The 20419-nt window shown below is 46.5% G+C and overlaps 1 protein-coding gene across 4 annotated transcripts in view; it reads right to left on the minus strand.

The window, feature by feature from the left end:
- Positions 1-696: 696 nt before the first annotated feature.
- Positions 697-20419, minus strand: part of TBX1 (T-box transcription factor 1) — a 74930-nt gene continuing 55207 nt past the window's right edge. For 3 of the 4 annotated variants that reach the window (XM_061603304.1, XM_061603301.1, XM_061603303.1), the window contains 3 exons: positions 13496-13563; positions 11893-11993; positions 772-4868 (listed from right to left, as the gene is read on the minus strand). In XM_061603304.1, the coding sequence (XP_061459288.1) occupies positions 4423-4868; positions 11893-11993; positions 13496-13563 (615 nt within the window). In that variant the 3' untranslated portion in view covers positions 772-4422. Of the gene's footprint in view, positions 4869-11892; positions 11994-13495; positions 13564-20419 lie in introns of all 4 variants that reach the window. The other variant, XM_061603305.1, reaches the window with a different exon arrangement.

The raw sequence follows: 20419 nt of genomic DNA on the forward strand, positions 1-20419 counted from the left end.
AATTTTTTCATTGATTATGTTATGGTTCTGTGATCATACCGTGTATGCCACTTTAGGTACTTTTAGAAGAAGAGAGAGGGATCTGCAACAAAAAGTTGCAGTGATGAGTGCTACTGTTTAGGGTTCCACCCGCCTCATTCCCGATCCACCTGCTTTTCCTTCCCCTGAGAGGGTGTTGCCTGGAAAGGTGGCACACCCTTTTTGACCCGATGCTAGCGCAGATCGCGGAGCAGTGCCAGGGGCCTTCAACCACTGCCCAACCTGGCTGCCCACTGGTACTGGGCCTGCTTCTGGGGGGGTCACATGCCAGTGGTGGGTGGGACCAGAGGAAAAAGTAGGTGGAGCAACGAATGTAAGTTTTTCTTTTGTACAGTAGTTTCTACACACACGTCTCCATCTAGATGAGCGAGGGGCATTCTCTTATTATTCTAACCAGGCAAAACACTTGGGGGGGGAATGCAGCAAGGCCATCAAGGTAGGGGTGGCCTGGGGAGAGTTCCAAGGGCCAGAGAGAGAGGGCTGGGGGCCAGATTGGGGCCCAGCATGGGTGTGAAGAATGGCTGTTTTGGTTACATAACATGTAACAGGCCCACACAACACCTGTGATTTGAAGGAGGAGGAAAAAAAACAGGAGATGGAGAAAGATGTAAGAGGAAAACCTTTTATAAATGTTACTGTCTGCCATCTCCCCCCCCCCCCAGTGTAACCGTAGTACATTTATCTACACTTATCTACAAATATCTACAGATTATCTACACTCTTTGCAGATATGTCTCTTTGGTTGAGTTGAATTTCTTCTTCTTCTCTTTACACTGCAACAATCAAGAGGAAAACACACACACACACACAGCACAAATTGCATAATCGCTGAAAGGAAGAAAATAATAATAATTAATAATAATAATAATAATAAATATACCAACGTTGTGAAAGGCTTGACCCAAAGCTTTGGCACGAATCCATGTAATGGGGAAGAAAATCCTTCCGAGAATTCAGAAATATCAGCGGCAGAAGCACAAGTGCACACAGAAAGAGCATTTTCTCCAAGCTGGGCTAACGATGCACATGAAGCAATATTGCAGCCTTTGCCAACCTGGTGCCCTCCAGCTGTTTTGGACTACAACTCCCATCAGGCCCAGCTAGCATAGCTGTTTGGACTACAGCTCCCATCAGGCTCAGCCAACGCAGCTGTTTTGGACTTTAATTCCCATCAGCCCTGGTCAGCACAGGGCTGATAGGAATGATAGCCCCAAACAGCTGGCAGACACCACGTTGGGGAAGACTGCAGTATTGTGCCAGACATGTTCTTTAAGGCAGTGTTTGACAATATGGTTTAGTCCGACCCTTGAAAGACTGCACAGTTCTACTGCAAATATCTTTTTCTAAATAAAAGGATCCTTCTTGCACAACAAGCTGCAACTGACCCAGATTTTTTTGCAACAGTAAAATAAAAAATAACTACGCTTTGACTACACTTCTCCTGAATGCTCCCAAACCCTTTGGGAAGCAGAGAAGTTGCTGCTGAACATGCAATAGACATTACCCTGCAGTAGTAATGCTATATGTCCCACGGAAGGCGGGGGGCAGGAGATGAAGGAGATCCTGTCAAATTTGGAGTGAAGAGGCATGAAGGGGGAAGTCGCGCCCAAAGCCTGGGTACTTTTAGGCTAGATTTGGGTCGCAATGGAGAAGGGCTATATCTCAGCGCTAGAGGTCCTGCTTTGCACGCAGAAAGGCCCACGTTCAATCCCTGGCATCTCCAGGTAGGGCTGGGGAGGACTCCTGCCTGAAATCCTGGACAACTGCTGCCAGTCAGTGTCGACAAGACTGAACTAGATGGAGCCGTGGTCTGACTGACAGTCCAGCATGCTGTTTCTCATGGTGGCCAGCCAGAAGCTTCTGGGAAGCCCATAATCAAGGCATTAAGGAAATGGCATTCACACCATTCCCCCCCTTCCCCTAACTACTGGAATATACACACTGCCTCTGGCCATGGAAGTTCTATTTAACTGCTGGCAAGAGTTATTGGTAGACTTTCCTGCAACAAATTTCTCTCGTCTCCTTTAAAAGCCATCTAAACCAGAGCAGCCATCACCAAATCTTATGGCATGTTTAAAGCGTACACCTAATAATACAATGAGCGAATGCAACAAACATGTGTATCATATAGGGACACTCATCGGGGAACTCCGATTGGCTGCAACTCTCCCTTGCGCATACACTCAGGGCCAAAGTTGGGTTTGCCCCAAATAAATGTGTGAATCAAGCCATGTTTTCTTTCTCTTGCAAAGAAACAAGTGGTTGTTCGAAAGTGGTAGGTGAGCCTGATTTGCTTCCAACAAAAGCCTCCTGGTGCAAAAGAAGTATCCCTGGGAAGTGCTGCCTATCATCAAGTTATTTGTAGCCATCCTTTCTATAAAATAAGGCACACTGCAGGTTGACATCCCTCTGGACCCCCACATCCAAATATTTATATTATTGATATAAGTGGAATTTACTTCCTTGAAATTCTGTTCAGTTCATGAAGCTGGTCTAATTATTTTCTCTTAGGCAAGTGAAGATTTTATATTGCTTGAACTCTGTCTTATCTAGCTATCCATCGATAGATAGATCGATGGAGACAGCGAAGGTTGGTGCATTAGGGCAATTTGGACAGTGCCCCACCGAACTCAGTCTCCTTCCTCAGCCAGCTCCCATCTGCCTGCCTTCTTACATACAGCCAGGCTGTGGGGGTGGCCCTAGCTGACAGTTTCCTCCTTCTTACTTTCAGTATTGCCCTTATGGAACTCATCAGAGACCGAGGACAAAACCATATAATTGTATATCTCATTCAAAACTACTTGACGTTCTGAAAGCCTCTCTCGACATAGCACATTTTGGGTAGATGTGCAACCGTTCTGACGGGCCTTCTATAACACACCCACTTTTGCATTCAGCGGAAATACTGTGTGGTTGAGTAGGAAAGCATTTTTGATGGAATCCGTGGTGAAGCACCCTGGACAGCTCCTTGGCACTTCAGACTAAAACCCAGAATGGATTCCACTGGCCGGCTGACACGGAGCCACTAGCTGCCACTGGATAGGACAGTACTGCTGGTGATGATACCGGCAGTGCTTCTAGGACAGCCTGTATGGTTTGGGGACTAAGCTGAACGGGCCGAGACACAAATTTGTACCTCTGAACATGAGGGGACTGTGTGGTGGATGGCAGACCGAGGCCACGATTGGTGTTGGGGAATGAGCACTTTGGCAAGGGCACCAGCCTGCCATGCAAATGACAAGGTCTGGCCATGCAAGGTCCACTGTTGAGGTTCGGTGCACCTGTAGGTCATGCATGTCTGTTGCACAGCAGCACTCTGCCTCTGCTAGAAAGGGACAAAGGAAACTGCCTTATACCAGGTCAGACTATTCGCCTGTCTAGCCCAGTATCATCGACTCTGACTGGCAGCAACTGTCCAGGGTCTCAGAGGCACAGGCCTTTCCCATCATCTGCCATCTGCTCCACTGAACCGGAGATGCAACCTGGGGGTCTTCCCCATGCAAAACATTTGCTCTCCCACTGAATAGTGATCCACACTGTTACACTGACTACTGGATCTACACCTGCTTTCTCAACCTGGCATCCTCCAGATGCCGTTGGACTACAGCTCCCATCGTCCCTGACCTCTGGGGCCATGCTGCCTGGGGCTGATGGGAGTCATAGCCCAAATCTTCTGGGGGGAGCATCGACTTGGGGAAGGCAGATCGACCCCATCAGCTCAGGGACACAGCTCGCCATCTACGTCCCACTGGGTTTTTCGGCAAAAACAACACCTGACCGCTTTGATTCTTGCGCTTTCGGTCCACAGCCCCATCGACAGGATCGTCTGACCTACCTATGTCACGGTAGTGCTGGAAGTAGCATCCTACAAGCCCAGTGAACGGGTATAGAGCCACATGAACGCTAAAAGGTTATTATGGCGACGGCAGCAAGGGGGTAAAACAACATATGGCTTCATTTATAAAACAAAGGGAGGGGAGTACAGCTGCCAATCACTGTGTCTGCGGGGAGGGGTGGGGATGACCTCCAAAGAGGGTGACAGGCGGTGCAAAATGCTCCCAGGGAAGTCACTCCCCACCACCGCCTGCATCCAGGCTTGGTCTGCCAAATAAAGCAGGCTGCTCATTTCCTTCTCTGGGATAAGGAAGGAAAGCAAGTCTTGAATGATGAATCTGATTGCGCAAGGAGGGGAAGCGTAAAGGAGTAGAAAGCATGTGCAAGAGACAAAAGAAACCCCCCCTCACAGAAACAGGGAAGGGCTTTTTTTTGAGGGGGACACGAGTTCTTTCAACAAGATAGTGCTCTCCAAAAACGTACGCTACCGAGCCGTTCAAACCATGCAGAAAGCCAATCATGTCACTAGAGGACCTTGTGTCGGGAAGGTTATCTTGGTCCATAGTCATAGCTGGTAGGAGCTCCTGCAGTGGAGTACATGTTGGCGGCTGCAGCTGCTGCTGCCGCTGCAGCTGCCGCTGCCGGATTCATGTGATGATGGTGGTGGTGATGGTAAGTGTGTCCCCGGATGCTGGGCAAAGGGTAGGGTGCTGGTCTGCTTTTTGCTCCCAGGTAATGGTCATAGGCCGAGACCGGATGCTTGTAGGGATGGTGATGGAGGGGCTCCGAAGCAGGGGGCTCCAGCCGCAGTTCGTGATGTGGGGGGCTGGGCCGGCTTCCTGCTGGGCTGGTGAGAGGAACCAGGCCCCCTCCGCCGGGCACAGGGAGTGCTGGGCTTAGTACTCGAGACATAAGCTGCTGGTGCGCGGGATCTGCATGGAGAGGTGTCCCGCTGCCTGCTTCCCTCTCGTATTCCCGCCGACCCTCCATGGTATCTGCAACATGGGCCAAAGGAGGAGGAGGAGAAAGGCACAAGAATCAGTCAGTTGATAGCAGGGGTAGGGGAGAAATTCAATTCCATTTGCGTTAAAAGGTGACTTTATCCAAAACAATTTAGCCTTTCCAAAACGATATGAGAACCGAAACACAGCCATCCTTTGAAATTTGCACTCATCCAGATTTTGCGATGCAGTTCTGCAACCGAACAATGTTTACAAAAATGCTTCATTTAGGAAAAAGTGTGCATAAACAGTAATACATTAGTGAAATACAAAAATGCCTTCGGTTAGGGAAAACTGTTTGCAAAAATGGGCGCATGAGGAGAAATTCACATTAAAATCCTGACGAATTTTCATGAGGATTAAAAACAAAAAAGCAAATTGTTGCAGAAACATAGAGAACTGAATTTAAGATTGGAAAAGATGAAAAACTGAGATAACTGAAACTGACAGATCCTAATTGCTTAAAAGGGACAGAGGAATAGGCTGCAACAGCAAGGAGGTGGATCCAGGGATTGGCACTGGGCCCCTTGCTGGGTTGTGGGCCTCAGCAAGTGCCTAACAATGCCAACCTGTGGCCCCATCACTAAAAGCACTCGAGATAACCCAAAAGACATGCCCTATCCCCAGGACTAGACAGAACAATGGGGAGGGACAGAGAAAGAGATTGAGAATAAGTTGCTCTTTTACAAACAGATGGTTTGTTTTACAAACAGAAGTGGTTTGTTACCAATCATAGTTTCTTGGAGCAAAACAAACCATTATCCCCGGTTCGGACACAACACTTGACCAGGGATTGTGATTTTCTTGCTTCCGTAACTTTTTGTGTGTGTGTGTAGTGGTTGGGGGAGAGGTGGGTTCTGAACCAAGCAATGCAGTCATTATGCTGAACGATTACAGGAGGAGATTGGGATTTGTATTGACTTATTTGTGTGCTTTAAGCTTTAGAAATACCTTCTGCACGCACACACACACACACCCCTATTAGAAACTGCTCTTTCCCCTGCCACCACGTTTTTTAAACAAAACAAAAGGAAAACCTTTTGTGTGTGTGTTGTTGCTTCTTAGCCCAAGGATCTTAAGTTAACAGAGACGAAAAGAGGAATGCCAGGGATAGCAGCTCTCCCCCCCTTCCACTTTAAATGAAGTGTTTAACATTACGTTCAGCAGAAATCCATGCTCCTGGGACAAGACATTCTGACTGTGATAAATAGAGCCAAGTTGAGTGACAAGTTTGCACACGCTTGAAATTTTTGCAATTGTATAACGCTAAACAAATAGAGACTTCTCTTTATTTTAATGGGCCTGGAGTGTGCTGGGGGAAAAGCAGGGGCCCCCAGGATTCTCTGTGCAACTGTTTACTCTGGGTAATGGAAAAGGAATCAAATCAAGTTCCTAATAGGTATGCTTGGGGGTCCTGCAGGAGGCTAAACGCAACCACAGAATGTTCTGTTGTTGTTGTTGAAAAAGCCAAGCAAAACGAGAATATGCAAAATGTGCTGCTCATGTGAATGTTGAGGATAGCGAACACCTCCATGATTAAAGCTGAACAAAAAATGATTTATATTTAGGTGGAAATTAATTTTAAGCTCAACACTCTGGAAGCAAAACTAAGGCTGCTTTCACACGTAGGGCTGATTGCGTTAGTTTAACGGATTAAAAAGGTAGAGTTTCTGTCCCGATTTCTAAAATCCCTTTCACACTGCAGTACCTGTTGCGTTACGGAACAGCAGCTTTTTCAGCCGATAATACTGGCATTTCACGCAACTGAATCTGACTTTTTAAATGGTTTTAGTTGTATCAAGACAGGGGTGTGTGTGGGAAATGCTGCTGCTATCTGCGTCGATGCCAAATACCGGTACAACATTAGTCAGGCAAAAAAAAATCCCGCACAACTAAAGGGCGGGAACACACTGCATGCTGGGATGCCTGTCATGTGAGCAGTTGCAGCTAGCAAAAAACTCCTGCGATCTTCCAGGTTCCCAGCCTTGCTAACAGATTATTTCTGGTATCATTTATCACGGAAATTAGCTCCAAACTTCCACTACATTCCACAAGAATTCTAGAGCTAGCTTATGCGTCGTGTGACAGATCAAATATAATGTGCAAATTACCAGGTAAGAAATCGTCAGAATAAACCGGGATAAAGTGCAGTGTCAAAGCAGCCTAACGTTCAAAACAAATCTAGAATCTGAGATATTTTATTTCCCTTGAATATGTGTTTATAGTTCTCATATAATTTGAACATTTCAGAATTCAAGCCTATGTGCATTTTAATATAACATGTTATATAATACATCAAGAATAGAAGGGTTACCACAGATATCAAAGATAAACCTTTACCATTATTAAAGGAGTGGTGTAAGAGAGTCTGGGATGCAGTGGTACAGTAGGGCCCTGCTTACCAGCACTCCGCTTACCGGCGTTCCGTTAATGCGGCGGCTTTCCTCCCCTCGTTTAAAGCCGCTTTTGTGTTATTTTCGCGCAACGCGCCCCATTAAAGTCAATGGGGTTCCGCTTTATGGTGATTTCCGTTTTACGGCGGGGGTCCGGAACGGAACCCGCCGTATAAGCGGGGCCCTACTGTAACAGAAACACTGGCACAACTTTCAAAAGGTCAAGGCAAATCAGAAAAAAACCTAAAAGCTATGTGCTCTTACCTGGGAGGAAGCCCTACTGAGTATAATGGGACTTAATTCTGAGTAGATATGAATAGGAGCCGGGTGTACAGCTGCAAGCTGTAGATACTTACTTGGAAGTAGGTCCCACTAAACCCAGGACTTACTTCTGGGTGCACACAGATAGGACTGGTCTGCAAATTTAAAAAACAAATTTGGAGGGACTGCAACCCAGTAGGTATCAAATGAAGGATAATGAGTGTGTGTGTGTGCGTGCGTGCGCGTACGTGTCTCTGTGTGCATGCATGCACGCACGCACATATGTGCACATGCACATACATATTATCCTGCATCCAATGAAATGAACTCTAGCCTATGAAAGTGCATGCCATAATAAATTTTGTGAGTCGTTAAAGTGCCACAAGTCTCCTATTAGGTACAGTACTTCACCCCTCCCTCTTTTTATATATTTGTTTGTTTTTCTTCTGTTTCCTGTATCGCCCCCAGCTTCCATTCCTAGTAAAATATTTTAGTTGCCTTTTATTGGAAAACTGACATCTATAAAGATTTTTGTCAAAGGCATCTCTTTTTCCAAAGACGTTTGGAGTAGAGACCTGACTGTTGCTGCTGTTAGGACCACAGGGAGCTGCCTTCTACTGAGTCAAACCATTGGTCCATCTAGCTTAGCATTGTCTACACTGACTGGCAGCAGCTCTCCAGGATTTCAGGCAAGGGGCACTTCTAGCCCTACCTGGAGGTGCTGGGGATTAAACCAGGGACCGTCTGCATGCAAAGCAGATGCTCTGTCACTGAGCTATTAGTAACCATTGTTTAGTGATTTATTGTTGTTTAAATGAATTTTTTTTATGGATTCTATGGATTCTTATTGACTTGTTTTATTGTAAACCACTCGGTGGCCTGTCATTGTTATAAGTAACTAAGGTTGCACTCCTAGACATGGATTGCCTTCAAGTCGATTCTGACTTATGGCGACCCTATGAATAGGGTTTTCATGGCAAGCGGTATTCAGAGGTGGTTTATCATTGCCTTCCTCTGAGACGGAGAGGCAGTGACTGGCCCAAGGTCACCCAGCGAGCTTCATGGCTGTGTGGGAATTCGAACCCTGGTCTCCCAGGTCATAGTCCAACACCTTAACCACTAGACATACTTATCTGGGAATGTCCCATTGAATTCAACAGGACTTATTCTAAGCACATGGATATAGGATTGTGCTGGAACAGAGTTTGTCCCTGAGCAATGCCACTGGATTTCAGCTTTAAAGACCTGTTTACGTTTGATTCCCTGTTAAAGTATTAATGTTATTAGACGTCAGCTTTGATCAGGCATTGCTTTGCTATGTGTGTCACTTGATGGCATGTCGCAGCGCTTCGTTTCTGCATTGTATTTAAGAATGAACGTAACGGCTGTTGAAATGTGCAGTTTGGTTTAGTCAAATGTCGTATTTCTTTAATTGTTGGTTTTGCATGCATTATTGAAGGTTTATTAAAACAGTGACAGTATTGCATTCATCGCTTACATAACATTTTTGACATTATTTTGCTTGTGAACCACCCAGGGAATGATAATGGGTGGCTGCATACATCTAATGAATAATCACAATGCCAGTATTTGCTCCAGATTAGAGTATCCATCATACCTTATATAAATATATTTTTAAAATCACTATTTACCACCCTCTGGGCTCTATTTGAAATTGGTAGATTGATTCACAGCAGGAACATGTACAGCAGCAGGGGAGGACTGTTTTGCCCTACCTTTGCATCCCCAGATGTTGATGAACTACAACTCCCATCAGCCCCAGCCAGCATGGCCAATGGTCAGTGATGATGGGGCCTGTAGTCCAGCAACATCTGCAGAGGCTCCCCATCCTTGCTCTACTAGATTGTGGTCTCTCACCCCTGCAGAGCAGTAGGATTTTATGCACCCAATACAGAAGGCTTTGCTTGTGGAAACCTGTTCTTCTCAGGAACAATTCAGGGCACCAATGGGGGAAAAAAATTACTAGCTTGAGGAACAGGCTGTTGGTCCCACTGGCTTAAATGGGCCAAACAGCCCATTATAAGCTTGCCACCTGTGCAAGTAAGTGCTTGGAATGAGTTTGCAACCGTAGGCATTAGCAGTGAAATCCCAGAAGAATAACCAGATCAGCCTGTAGAAGGGAAATGAAGACGGCGTGGCTTCCTATCTCTGACGTTCTGCTAGCACTCAGACGCTTTTTCTTTTGTGTGCGAGATATTTTTCTTGTAAGTCTCTAAACCAGACTGGGCAAACAGCCAAGCACTGTGTCTCAACTAGTTAGTGGATCTGACTGTTAATCACATTTAATTTAAGGTTCCTATGCGTCACACCGCTTAAAGCCAAGTGTGCATATAAAGTGTTGTGCGTGCAGGGTGAAATCCCTAAGGCAGGGCTGTCCCGATCACTAGTGGCAAATTCAGAAGCGCAGAAGTCCGTCATGTTAGGCACAGCCACCATCACCCTTTTTTTTTTTGCTGTGGGGTTCAGAATGAGATCCTTGCTAATGCCTTCTCCCACAATAACAGACATCCCTAGGAGCCAATAAGCATTAAAAATGAGGATGTTACCTACTGAAGAGTCTTCTCTGTGGCTGACTCACCTCCTTTGCCCCTGATTGCTTCCAATCAGCAGGATAGGACAAGGGCACATGTTAGAAGACTCTTTTCAGTGGCTCTCCCCTTTCATGCTGATTGGCTCGTAGGATGCTGGAGACATAGGGACCCTGCTGGGACCCTGCTCCCCAAAACGTAAGGGGTCTAAGACCACTGGAGACCCTGGAAGACTACACCCCTGGGCCCGATATCCCAGTAAGCAATGAACAGACATAACAACATTTTCCGCAGGTACCCAGGGCTGGACCTAGCATTAGGCAGTGTGAATAGTTCTACTTTTCCATACGGGGAAAGGGCGTGGCTCAATTGCAGAGCACCTGCTTGGCATGCAGAAGGCCCTGGCAACTCCTGGCAGGGCTGGGAGAGACTCCTGCCTGAAATCCTGGAGAGCCTCTGCCAGTCAGTGTTGACAATCCTGAGCCAGACGGACCCATCTTCTGACTCAGTAGAAGGCAGCTTCCTGGGTTCCTTGAGGCCATCAGCCCAGACCCTTATTCAAGTGCCCTGCCAAGGGAGGTATGGTGGGGGGCCACGTGTGAAGGGTCCTTTCCAGCAGGGTCCTCATGGCAGTGAAATGCCCTCCGGCAAAGCACTTTAAAAAAACCTTTGGTGCCGGGGAAAGGTTTCTATTTCATTTCATTTCCTCATGCTTTTGCACTGTTGCTTTTTATTCCCCCACTTTTGCCTTTTTAGTCCATTTAAAGGCCGCAGAGTTGCGTTCCGCAGCTCTCTGTGTTTTAAATGTGATCTACACTGACAGGGTTTCAGGCAGGGGACATTCCCAGCCCTGCCTGAAGTTGCCATCGGGGATTGAACCTGGGACCTTCTGCATGCAAAGCAGATGCTCTGCCACTGAGCTACATCCGGGGGTGGCTGGCATCCACTGAGGCTGGTGGGGCAGAAGGCAGGGGAGCCCAACAGTAGGGGGAGCCGGAGCCAATGACTGGCCAACCAGAATTAGAGCCAATTCATTTTAGGTATGTCCCCCGTCCTCCTCCTCCCAGCTGAGTTCTACAAAGGCAGCACTGAGGCTAAGGGCAAGGAAGCGGACATCCAGTGCCACCCCTGGGCTGGTTTTAAGGAAGGAGGTAGGCAAGTGAGGCCTGGCTGACAGCAGGGTGAAGTTGGGGGGGCAGTGCCCCACTAGCCCTAATGGACCAGCCTCCACTGGCTGCCTCCCTTCCCCAAACAAATATCCAAGTTAAAACCTGGGATAGGAGCATAGGAAGCTGCATTACCATGAGAGAGATCCCTGGTCCACTTAGCTCAGTGATGCCAACTCTGATTGGCAGTGGCTCTCCAGGGTTTAAAACTGGGGCTATGCCCAGCTCTATCTGGGGATGCTGGGGCCATGCCCTACTGGAGCTGCCAGGGATTGAACCTGGGTCCTTCTGCATGCAAAGCAGGTGTTCCACCACTGAGCTATGGCCCTTCCCCCAAATAAACATCCAAGTTAAAATCTTGGATAGCAGCACAGGAAACTGCATTACCTTGGGTGAGACTACTGGTCCATACTGATGTCTACTCTGACTGGCAATGGCTGTCCAGGGTTTGAGACTGGGGCCACGCCCAGCCCTACCTGGAGATGCTGGGGATTGAACCTGGGACCTTCTGCATGCAACGCAGGTGTTCCACCACTGAGCCATGACCTTTCTCCAGCCTTATCTTTATTTGTTTGAAAGCTGCTGTAATCTAGCATGCGCCAGCCCCGTGAGACATTAGGTGCTTCCTACCATTGTGGTGGCGACTCACCTTTCTCCGTCCCGTTCTGGTGCACTGGGGAAGATACTGGATTTCTGGATCTGGCAAAAGCACTCATGAGAGGCAAGGCTCCAGGCCGGTGGTTCCTGGGCCTAATATAGGCCAAGAGAAGAAGAGAGTTTCTTTGTGAAAATATCTGTATACCGCAATGTCATTCAAAATCAAAGCGGTTTACAACCATTATAATGCGGGGGAGGGGGGAATGCAAAAAAGAATGAAAACAGATGACAAGCTGACTCTTACGGGACGTAAAGATTTTTCTGAATTATCTGCGTGAAGTTTCCAGCAAACATCGGAACGTTTGTACAGAAGAGTGATGGCTGGTGCCCACTGGGACTGGTCGAGCAGAAGGCAGAGAGGCCAGCAGGAGTAGGGGCCAGAGCCAATGTCAGAGGGAGCCAGTGAATTCTGGCTTTGTCCCTCTCCTCCTCCCTGCTCAGTTCTGGACTAGCAAAACTGAGACTGAGGAAGCAGAAGCTGACGGCCAGGGCCACCCTCTGGATTGCTTGTGGTAAGAAGACAGCTGGTCTTGGAGGAATCACGACTGATGCTGGTGAACAGTGCCCCATTTGCTCTAATGGACCAGCCTCCACTGGTACTGAAGGCACCTGCTGAATTGCTGTTGGAAGAGCATTAAGACCTGCTGGATCAGGCCAGTGGCCCATCTAGTCCAGCATCCTGTTCTCACAGTGGCCAACTAGATGCCTGTGGGTAGCCTGCAAGCAGGATTTGAGTGCAAGAGCATTCTCCTCTTCTGTAGTTTCCACCGACTGGTATTCAGAAGCAGGTTGCCTCTGAGGTCAGAGGCACAGCATAGCCATCAGGGCGAGCAGCCCACAGCAGTTCCACAGGTCTGGGCCAATAACAAATGAAGGCTTGGCTTCATTCTGATGTCAAATGAACGTCGCCAACTCAAAGGACAACCGGCAATGCTCCTACAGATGATCTTAGTGATGGAGCTGGGATATAATGGTTCAGATGGTCCCTAAGGTACCCTGGACCTAAGTTGTCCAGGGCTTTATAAATTAATACAAGGACCTTGAATTTGGTGCGGTAGTAGATGGTACATGTTACTGGCTATGTACCACAATCAGCAGTCTAACCACGGCATTCTGCAACAGCTGGAGCTTCAAGACTAGGCCCAAAGGCAGCCCCACACAGAGCATATTGCTGTAATCAAGCCTCAGGGTCACTGGCACATGGACCACAGTGGTCAGGCTATCCCTGTTGCCATGCATTATAAGAACTGCTCATACTGTTTGAAGAAACCTGTGAACAATGAATGTGCTACCCATCCCAATTCTCCAAAGACAAAATCGAAAGCAGCTTTCCCAAATCTTTGAAGTTGGGGCGGGGGATCTGTGGCCCTCCAGATGTTGTTGGATGCCAGCTCTCATCAGCCCCAGGTAGCATGGACAATGTTCAGCGGTGATGGGACGTGAAGTCCGACAACATTAGGAGGGCCACAGGCTCCCCATTCCTGAGATGTATCTTGCCCTACACTAATCACCACGGACATGCTTCATGCTAAAAGCAGGATATGCCTGGGCCTTAGCAGAGCAAAGGAAGAGGGGGGGAAACACAGCAGCCTTACCAATCTTCTGGGTCACAGTCTCGGAATCCTTTAGCAAAAGGGTTGCTGGCAATCTTCAGCTGGGTTATCTGAAGAGAGAGGTTTAGGGAGAGGACAGCATTAAGAGTCACTGAGGAACAAGGATGCCATGCTGACCCAGAGGATGGCAGTCCAGACCCTCAAGAGGACACACTCGTTCACTTTATCGTACATCAATTCTTTCAAAGCACAGCATTCGATAAGTCAGAGCTGGGGAACCTGTGGCCCTCTAGACGTTGCACTCCATTTCCCATCAGCCCCAACCAGCAGGGTCAGTTGTGAGGGATGATGGGAATTTTAGTCCGATCCACCATCATCTGTAGAACCATAGGGTCTCCCACTCCTGATTTACACTGGAGATGACAAGGATTGAACCTGGGACCTTCTACATGCAAAGTTACTACTGAGCTGTTGTCAGTTCTCTCAGTGATGTGGACTGAATGTTGAGCCACCCACTCCTCAAAGAATGGAACTTCAGAAAGTACAACAGGTTCATTTATGTGCAGCTCCCTAATTTCTTGTTATTCCGAACACATTTGGATTATTGTGTACTTTTCCTTTGTTGAACAGACACTTCTTGACTCCTAAACAGGGGCATAGTCGTCCGGGGTGACGATGGCTCATAGACTCATTAATTGTTTGGGAGCAGAGTCCCAGCCAGGTCTCTATGTACAACCCAATCATCATGAAAGGGAGTGTGTTAACCACTGAGAACAGTCCTTGCCCTTTGGTGCTGACTGGAGCCAATCAGAGTGAAAGGGGGTGAGTCAGCCACTGAGAAGACTCTTCTCAGTAATGAACACGCAGCCTTCCCTTTGATGCTGATTGGCTCTTAGGGATGTCTGCTGTAGTGGAGTGTGGACTTGGAGACAACACAGAGAGCGAGGGAGACAAGGGAAAGGGAAAGTGGAAATAAGTCATGGCTGTAACTACCATGAAGAGATCCTGCACTTCTGAATTTGCCCCTACATTACTGCTCCTAAATAAAAGGTTTCTTTGCCTTTTAAAGGAGAACACTGGATATGAACCACCCTAGTCCTACATGCATACATACATACAAGACACATTAAACACTTGGCATTCCCATTTGTTTCTCCTACCAGAGAGTTAAGCACATATGCATCATGCTCCAGTTTGCTTGGGGAAGGGGCAGAGGACCTGTCTTGCTTACAGAAGTTCAATTCCGCCGCATCTCTAGGTAGGGTTGGGAGAGGCTCCTGCCTGAAAGCCTAGAAAGTTGCTGCCTGTCAGTGTAGAACAGGTACAGGGAACCTTTGGCCCTCCAGATGTTGGTGAACTACAACTCCCATCATCCTTGGCCATGGTCCATGCTTGCTAAGGCCAATGGGAGTCATGGTTCAGCAATGGGTGGGCAAAGTTCCCCACACCTGGTGTAGACAGTACTAAGCTAGATGGGCCAATGCTCTGACTGAGAACAACAGAGCTTCCAACGTTCCTGGCACTTTTAACTATGGCTGCTTTGTTGCAGCCGTAGGACGTACAGCACACAAACTGCCGCATGTCCAGCTCCCACTAAAGTCACTTTCAGTTTTGACTAATGTACACATTATTACAAGTAATCTTGCCTAATGTAATGCATTTTGCAGGGGTGTAGTCATCTAGGGTCTCAGGGGGTCTTAGACCCCTTACTTTTTGGGAGCAGGGTCCCTGTGTCTCCAGCATCCTGTGAGCCAATCAGCATGAAAGGGAAATGTGTTAGCCACTGACAGGAGTCTTCTAATTTCTTTGTCCTTTCCTGCTGATTGGAGCCAAGCAGAGAGAAAGGAGGCGAGTCAGCCACTGAGAAGACTCTTCTCAGTAGCTAACACCCTCCCCTTTCATCCTTATTGGCTCCTAGGAACGTCTGTTGTTGTGAGAGAAGTCATAAACAAGGATCTCATTCTCAACCCATCAGCAAAACGGGGGGGGGGTGCATGGCTGTGACTGTCTTGAGGGGACCCTGCACTTCAGAATTTGCCACCACACTACTGGCATTTTGGAATGTTATTGTCACTAATAGATTCAATTGTTATGGACATTTCCCCTCATAGAAATGCATTTTTGGAAACATCCTTTGGGCAGAGAACTGCCTTGCAAAATTCAGATAAGTGCACATTCCGAAGGGTGGCTGTGTTTCAGTTCGCATATTGTTTCGGAAAGTGTGGATTTGATAGTTGGCTTTCAATGTGAACCAAATCAAATCCCTCCCCCATCCTCACCCACGAGAAATAGCTGAAAGAGGCAGGTATAAGACGGTTAAGGGGCTGGGGGACAGGACAGCAGGCTTCCCAGAGCTGACGGGCTGTCACCCACAGAAGATGGAACAGACGTCTCTTCTGTTGCTCCAGAGGGCAGAACTAGAGCCAGTAAAGAGAACTTGCATTGAAATGGCTGATTTCAGCTAAAGATTAGGAGAAGCTTCCTAATCGTTGCAAGCTGTTCAGCAGCAGAAGAGATTGGCTCAGGAGGTGGTGGATTCTCCTTTGCTAGGGGGTATTTAAGCCAAGGATGGATGGCCATCTGCCAGTGATGCTATAGTGTGACATAGTGGTTAGAGTATTAGACTGGGACCTGGGAGACCAGGGTTCAAATCCCCGTTTGGCCATGAAGCTCACTTGGGAGGAGGTATTTCATGCTAGTCTTACTCAGAGTAGACCCCCTGAAGTTAATAGACATGCCTAACTCAAGTTCATTTATTTCAAGGGCTCTCTTCTGCACAAGACTTAGTTTAATATGGGCCAGTCCCTGTCTCTTAGCCAAGCCTACCTCACAAGGTTGTTGTGAGGATAAAATCTGGAGGGAGAGAACCATATTTGTATGCCATCTTGAGCTCCTTGGAGGAAAGATGGGATGTAAATGTAGCAATGAAATAAATCAAAATAAATAAAATAGTTGCATCCTGCACTGTAGATCCTGCCCTGAGCAGGAGTTGAACTAGATAACCTCCAAAATGTCTCACTCTCTAAAATTCTGTGATTTGGGTTTGTTTGTTTACCTGAAGCAGAAATTAAAATGGCACACCTCCAGCTGCAAGGAGAGTATTTTGGGAATGGGGGGCTTTCTAGAGAGAACTGGTTGGCTTGAAAAGAGCTAATAGCCTCCGTCTCACTAGCCTACGCTCCTTTGCCTACTGCACTCACATTAACTGGCAGCCACGGATTTAGCAAGTGTGCTTTTGCTGGAATAACCATATTGTTCTGGCCAGAACAGGAATTTGAACTCGTCTCCAGGTCTGTTGTACGACACTGGCTTATATAACAGCTGACATATAGTAGGATGCACCATGGTTTGTCTAAGCCTAAGGTCAATAGTGTCAACCCTGGCAGGATGTCTCCAAGGCAACTCTTCAGGGCGTGGTATGTGATAAGCAAGTAGGCAGAGGACTATATGTCAGTGTGGCATGCACTTCGTCATCTGAGCTACAACCCTTCCCTTAAGAGGAAACATAACAAAAAACGTTCCAACTATAGCAAGAAACCCTGAAAATTGCAACTGGGTGGTAGAGAATTCTCAGCACTCTTGCAAAGCTGCACTCATTCCAGGGGGGTTCCTCATGGGGCAAACCATTTCGATTTGCCTGGTCCAACATGCAACCTGAAGCTCTGTTTTGCAATTTGATCTGACACAGAGCTTTTTGTCTTGCTTTTGTTCAAAGGATCTCATGGCAGGAGTCTGTTGTTAGGGAGTGGGCCAAGAGGTCCAAGCCCCAGGACTCTTGCCAGGGGTGGCCGGTGCCCAAGGAAACTGGCAGGGCGGAAAGCAGGGAGCCCAAACAGTGGGTGGGGCCAGAGCCAATGAGAGGCGGAGCCAACTCATTCTAGTTTTGCCCCCACCCTCCTCTCTGCAGAGTTCTGCAAGGGCAGCACTGAAACTAAGGAGGGGGAAGTGGACAGGCATTGCCACAAACGTGGACTGATCCTAAGTGAGGGCAGATCAAGTGTGGTGGTTCAGTGCCCACTTGCCCTAATGGATGAGTCTCCACTGACTTTTGCACATGACCCTGAACTCTTGCCTCTTCCTCGCTTTCTAAAAACTTTTTGTGTACAGAATGGCTGAGCAAAGCACACTTCAAAACACAGTGCTCCTAAGAGACCAGCAACCACCCGAAATCTTAATTTGCCCAGAGGCAAATTTGTGACATGGATCCTGTTGTTCTGAGTATTTTCTTTCCTTGACTGATAGATTAATGAACAAAATGTATATACCACTTCCTCGGCAGAAAACCTCAAAAAAACAATTTTAAAAATCCATTTAAAAATTACCAATAAAAGCAAATGTTAAAAACAAGGTAACATAATTCTTTTTTTATAAAAAAAAAAAAAGGTAAGTAAAATCAGCAATTTAAAAACAATTATACAAAACTGCATGGTAAAATTGCATGTTGAAATTACATGCCTGTGTAGGCCTGCCGAAACCAAAAAGGGTTTTGGCAGGCACCAAAAGCAATGCAACAGAGGCCTATATCAAGGGGCAGGGAGTTCCAAAGAGTAGGTGCTGCTACACTGGAGGAATGATTCCTTGCAAGTGTGGAATACCTGCTTCATGCCAAGTAAGGTTGGGTAAATACATCCATTACAGTTTCTTGTTTTTCCATTCTTAAGTTAGTTCTCCACATTAGTTTGCAATTTCTTTTCCTTATGAAAACTAATCAGTGCTCTTAATATTATCTGAATATACATGGCTTTGAAAGCATTTTTGCCCCATAGGCACATTTTGGCAGACTAATTTTCCTGAACATAATGCATTTCTGTAATATTCACATTTATATGCACACTTTACGCTAATATATGGATTTTCGTACACATTACTCTGCCAGAGAACTGCACTGCAAAAATTCAGAAAAGCGTGCATTTCAAAGGACAGTGAAGTTTCAATTTGCCGATCGTTTTGGAAAGTGCAGATTAGGTCCGTTTGCCTTTAAGTGCAAACAGAATCTAATTTCTGTCCCTCCCCCCCCCCCCATCCCTAACATTGCCAAGTTCCTTTTGTAGTCCTGGCACTCAGGATGTTTTAAGATTTTTTATGGACAAGCGTCTTTCTCTCTTGGGAGTTCAATGACACTGTATTCCTTGGCTCCCAAATGCAAAACTGTATTCTGTGCTAATGCTAATTTGCGGATGCAGGGAAAAGCACTCCCCCCACAAGTCCTGGTCTGTCTGAAATACAAATACCCTTGAAAGAAGACATCACTTTATACGCCTCCCCCACCCCACCCCACACTCTGCCAAGCAGTTTCCCCCATCACATCATTCACCACAGAGCAACCAAGTATTTGTTTCATTCACCAGGGAGAAAGACGGGGCATTTCCCCCCCCCCTTCCATATTTAAGCGAATCCATGGATAAAGTATGTGATTGTGAGTTTCCGGAATGGGTTGAAAAACAAACTTTAAGCCCCTCAGTGACAGTTCCAGCCTTAGAGGTCAAACTGATATAAAGCAGCAGAGAAGGTGCAGCTGTCCCAAACCATCAGATAAATGCCAGTCTGGGAGTGCCTACGAGCCTCTTAAAGGCACCGCGTTCTGCTCCCATGAAGGTTATTTTCAGATACTGTCAGAAAGGACATTGTGAAACTTTTCCCCCCTTTGCCTGTTGCGTTTCTGTTATTGCTTTTTTTTTTTTTTAGAAAAATGAACAAACAGGCCCAGAGATCCATCTTCTTGAGCAGTATGAGAAAGGCTACGCTTTCCCCCCTAAATAATCAAGTAACAGAAGTCTACCAGGAGCAAGATGGAGTTTACAAATTAGGCAGATTGTTGAATTTGCAAATTCGATTGGAATCATGAGGCGGCATCCAATGTTCAATGCATTATTTAAACTGCTGTATTCCATAACAAAATTAAAAGCAACCTACTTACGCATTCTCTCGTGCAACAGCGTTTCACTGGCGCAAACCATTTCGCCAGCAGAACAAATATACCACTAAGTGACTTTAACTTAGCGCTACAATGGTTACAACCCATAGATTCAGTGGGGCTTCAGCAGCATCCTATACATGCCTACTCGGAAGTTAGTCCCATTGAGTTGAAAAAGGCTTGCTTTCAGGTTCATATGTACAGGATTGCAACCAAGCAGAGCAATCCTATACTGTACATGTTTACTCAGAAGTAAGTCCCACTGTGTTCAATGGGACTCCCAGGCAATATTGCTCCCAGGCAAGTATGCTTTAGGATTACCAGCTAAGCATTAACGTGCAAGTCCTAATTTCTTTGTTGAGCCTATTGATCATGAGGTTCACAGCAAGAGGGATCTCCACATATCTTGTTATGATACTACCATAACATCTCTGTGACACCAGTATAACCTTATGAGATGTTGCACTAGCAAATCCATTGATGCACCCCAACCTAAGTACCTAGATATTAAACCCAGTTATTTTGACACTGCTTTACACATCATCATTCTTCTGTAGGGAAAAGATTTTCATATAGGAGTAACAGGTGATGGTGCTTGTGCTTCTCCTGACTAAACAATACGGGCAGGTAATCCATTAATTGTTGGGATGAGGAAATCATTTTCAATGCATTCTGTTTCAAGATGTGTTTTGGATAGTTAATGTGCTGATTGGCTAATTATAAATTAAACCAAGTAATCTTTTTGACTGTAAGGCAACTGAATTTACCTACCACATCAATATTTATTTTGACAAGAACGTTTTGGGTTGTTTTTTTTTTTTTAATAAATCTCATAGACAGACCCACTAACTCAACCCAAAATGGAACTGATGTTCTAGTCTGTATTCCAGAAATTTAATTGATGTTTACGCATTATTGAGTTCTAGTTTCAGCATAGGATGTCCAGATAAAATGGAGTCCTCCAAGCAAGAAAGGTTGACCAGCCTTTGTGAATTTGCACCACCTTGAAGGCGTGTTCCCTGCAGTTTCTCAGGCAGCATTTGAGTCTTAGC

This window comes from Rhineura floridana, chromosome 19 (genome assembly GCF_030035675.1).
Source record: "Rhineura floridana isolate rRhiFlo1 chromosome 19, rRhiFlo1.hap2, whole genome shotgun sequence".
NCBI classification, from domain to species: Eukaryota; Metazoa; Chordata; class Lepidosauria; order Squamata; family Rhineuridae; genus Rhineura; species Rhineura floridana.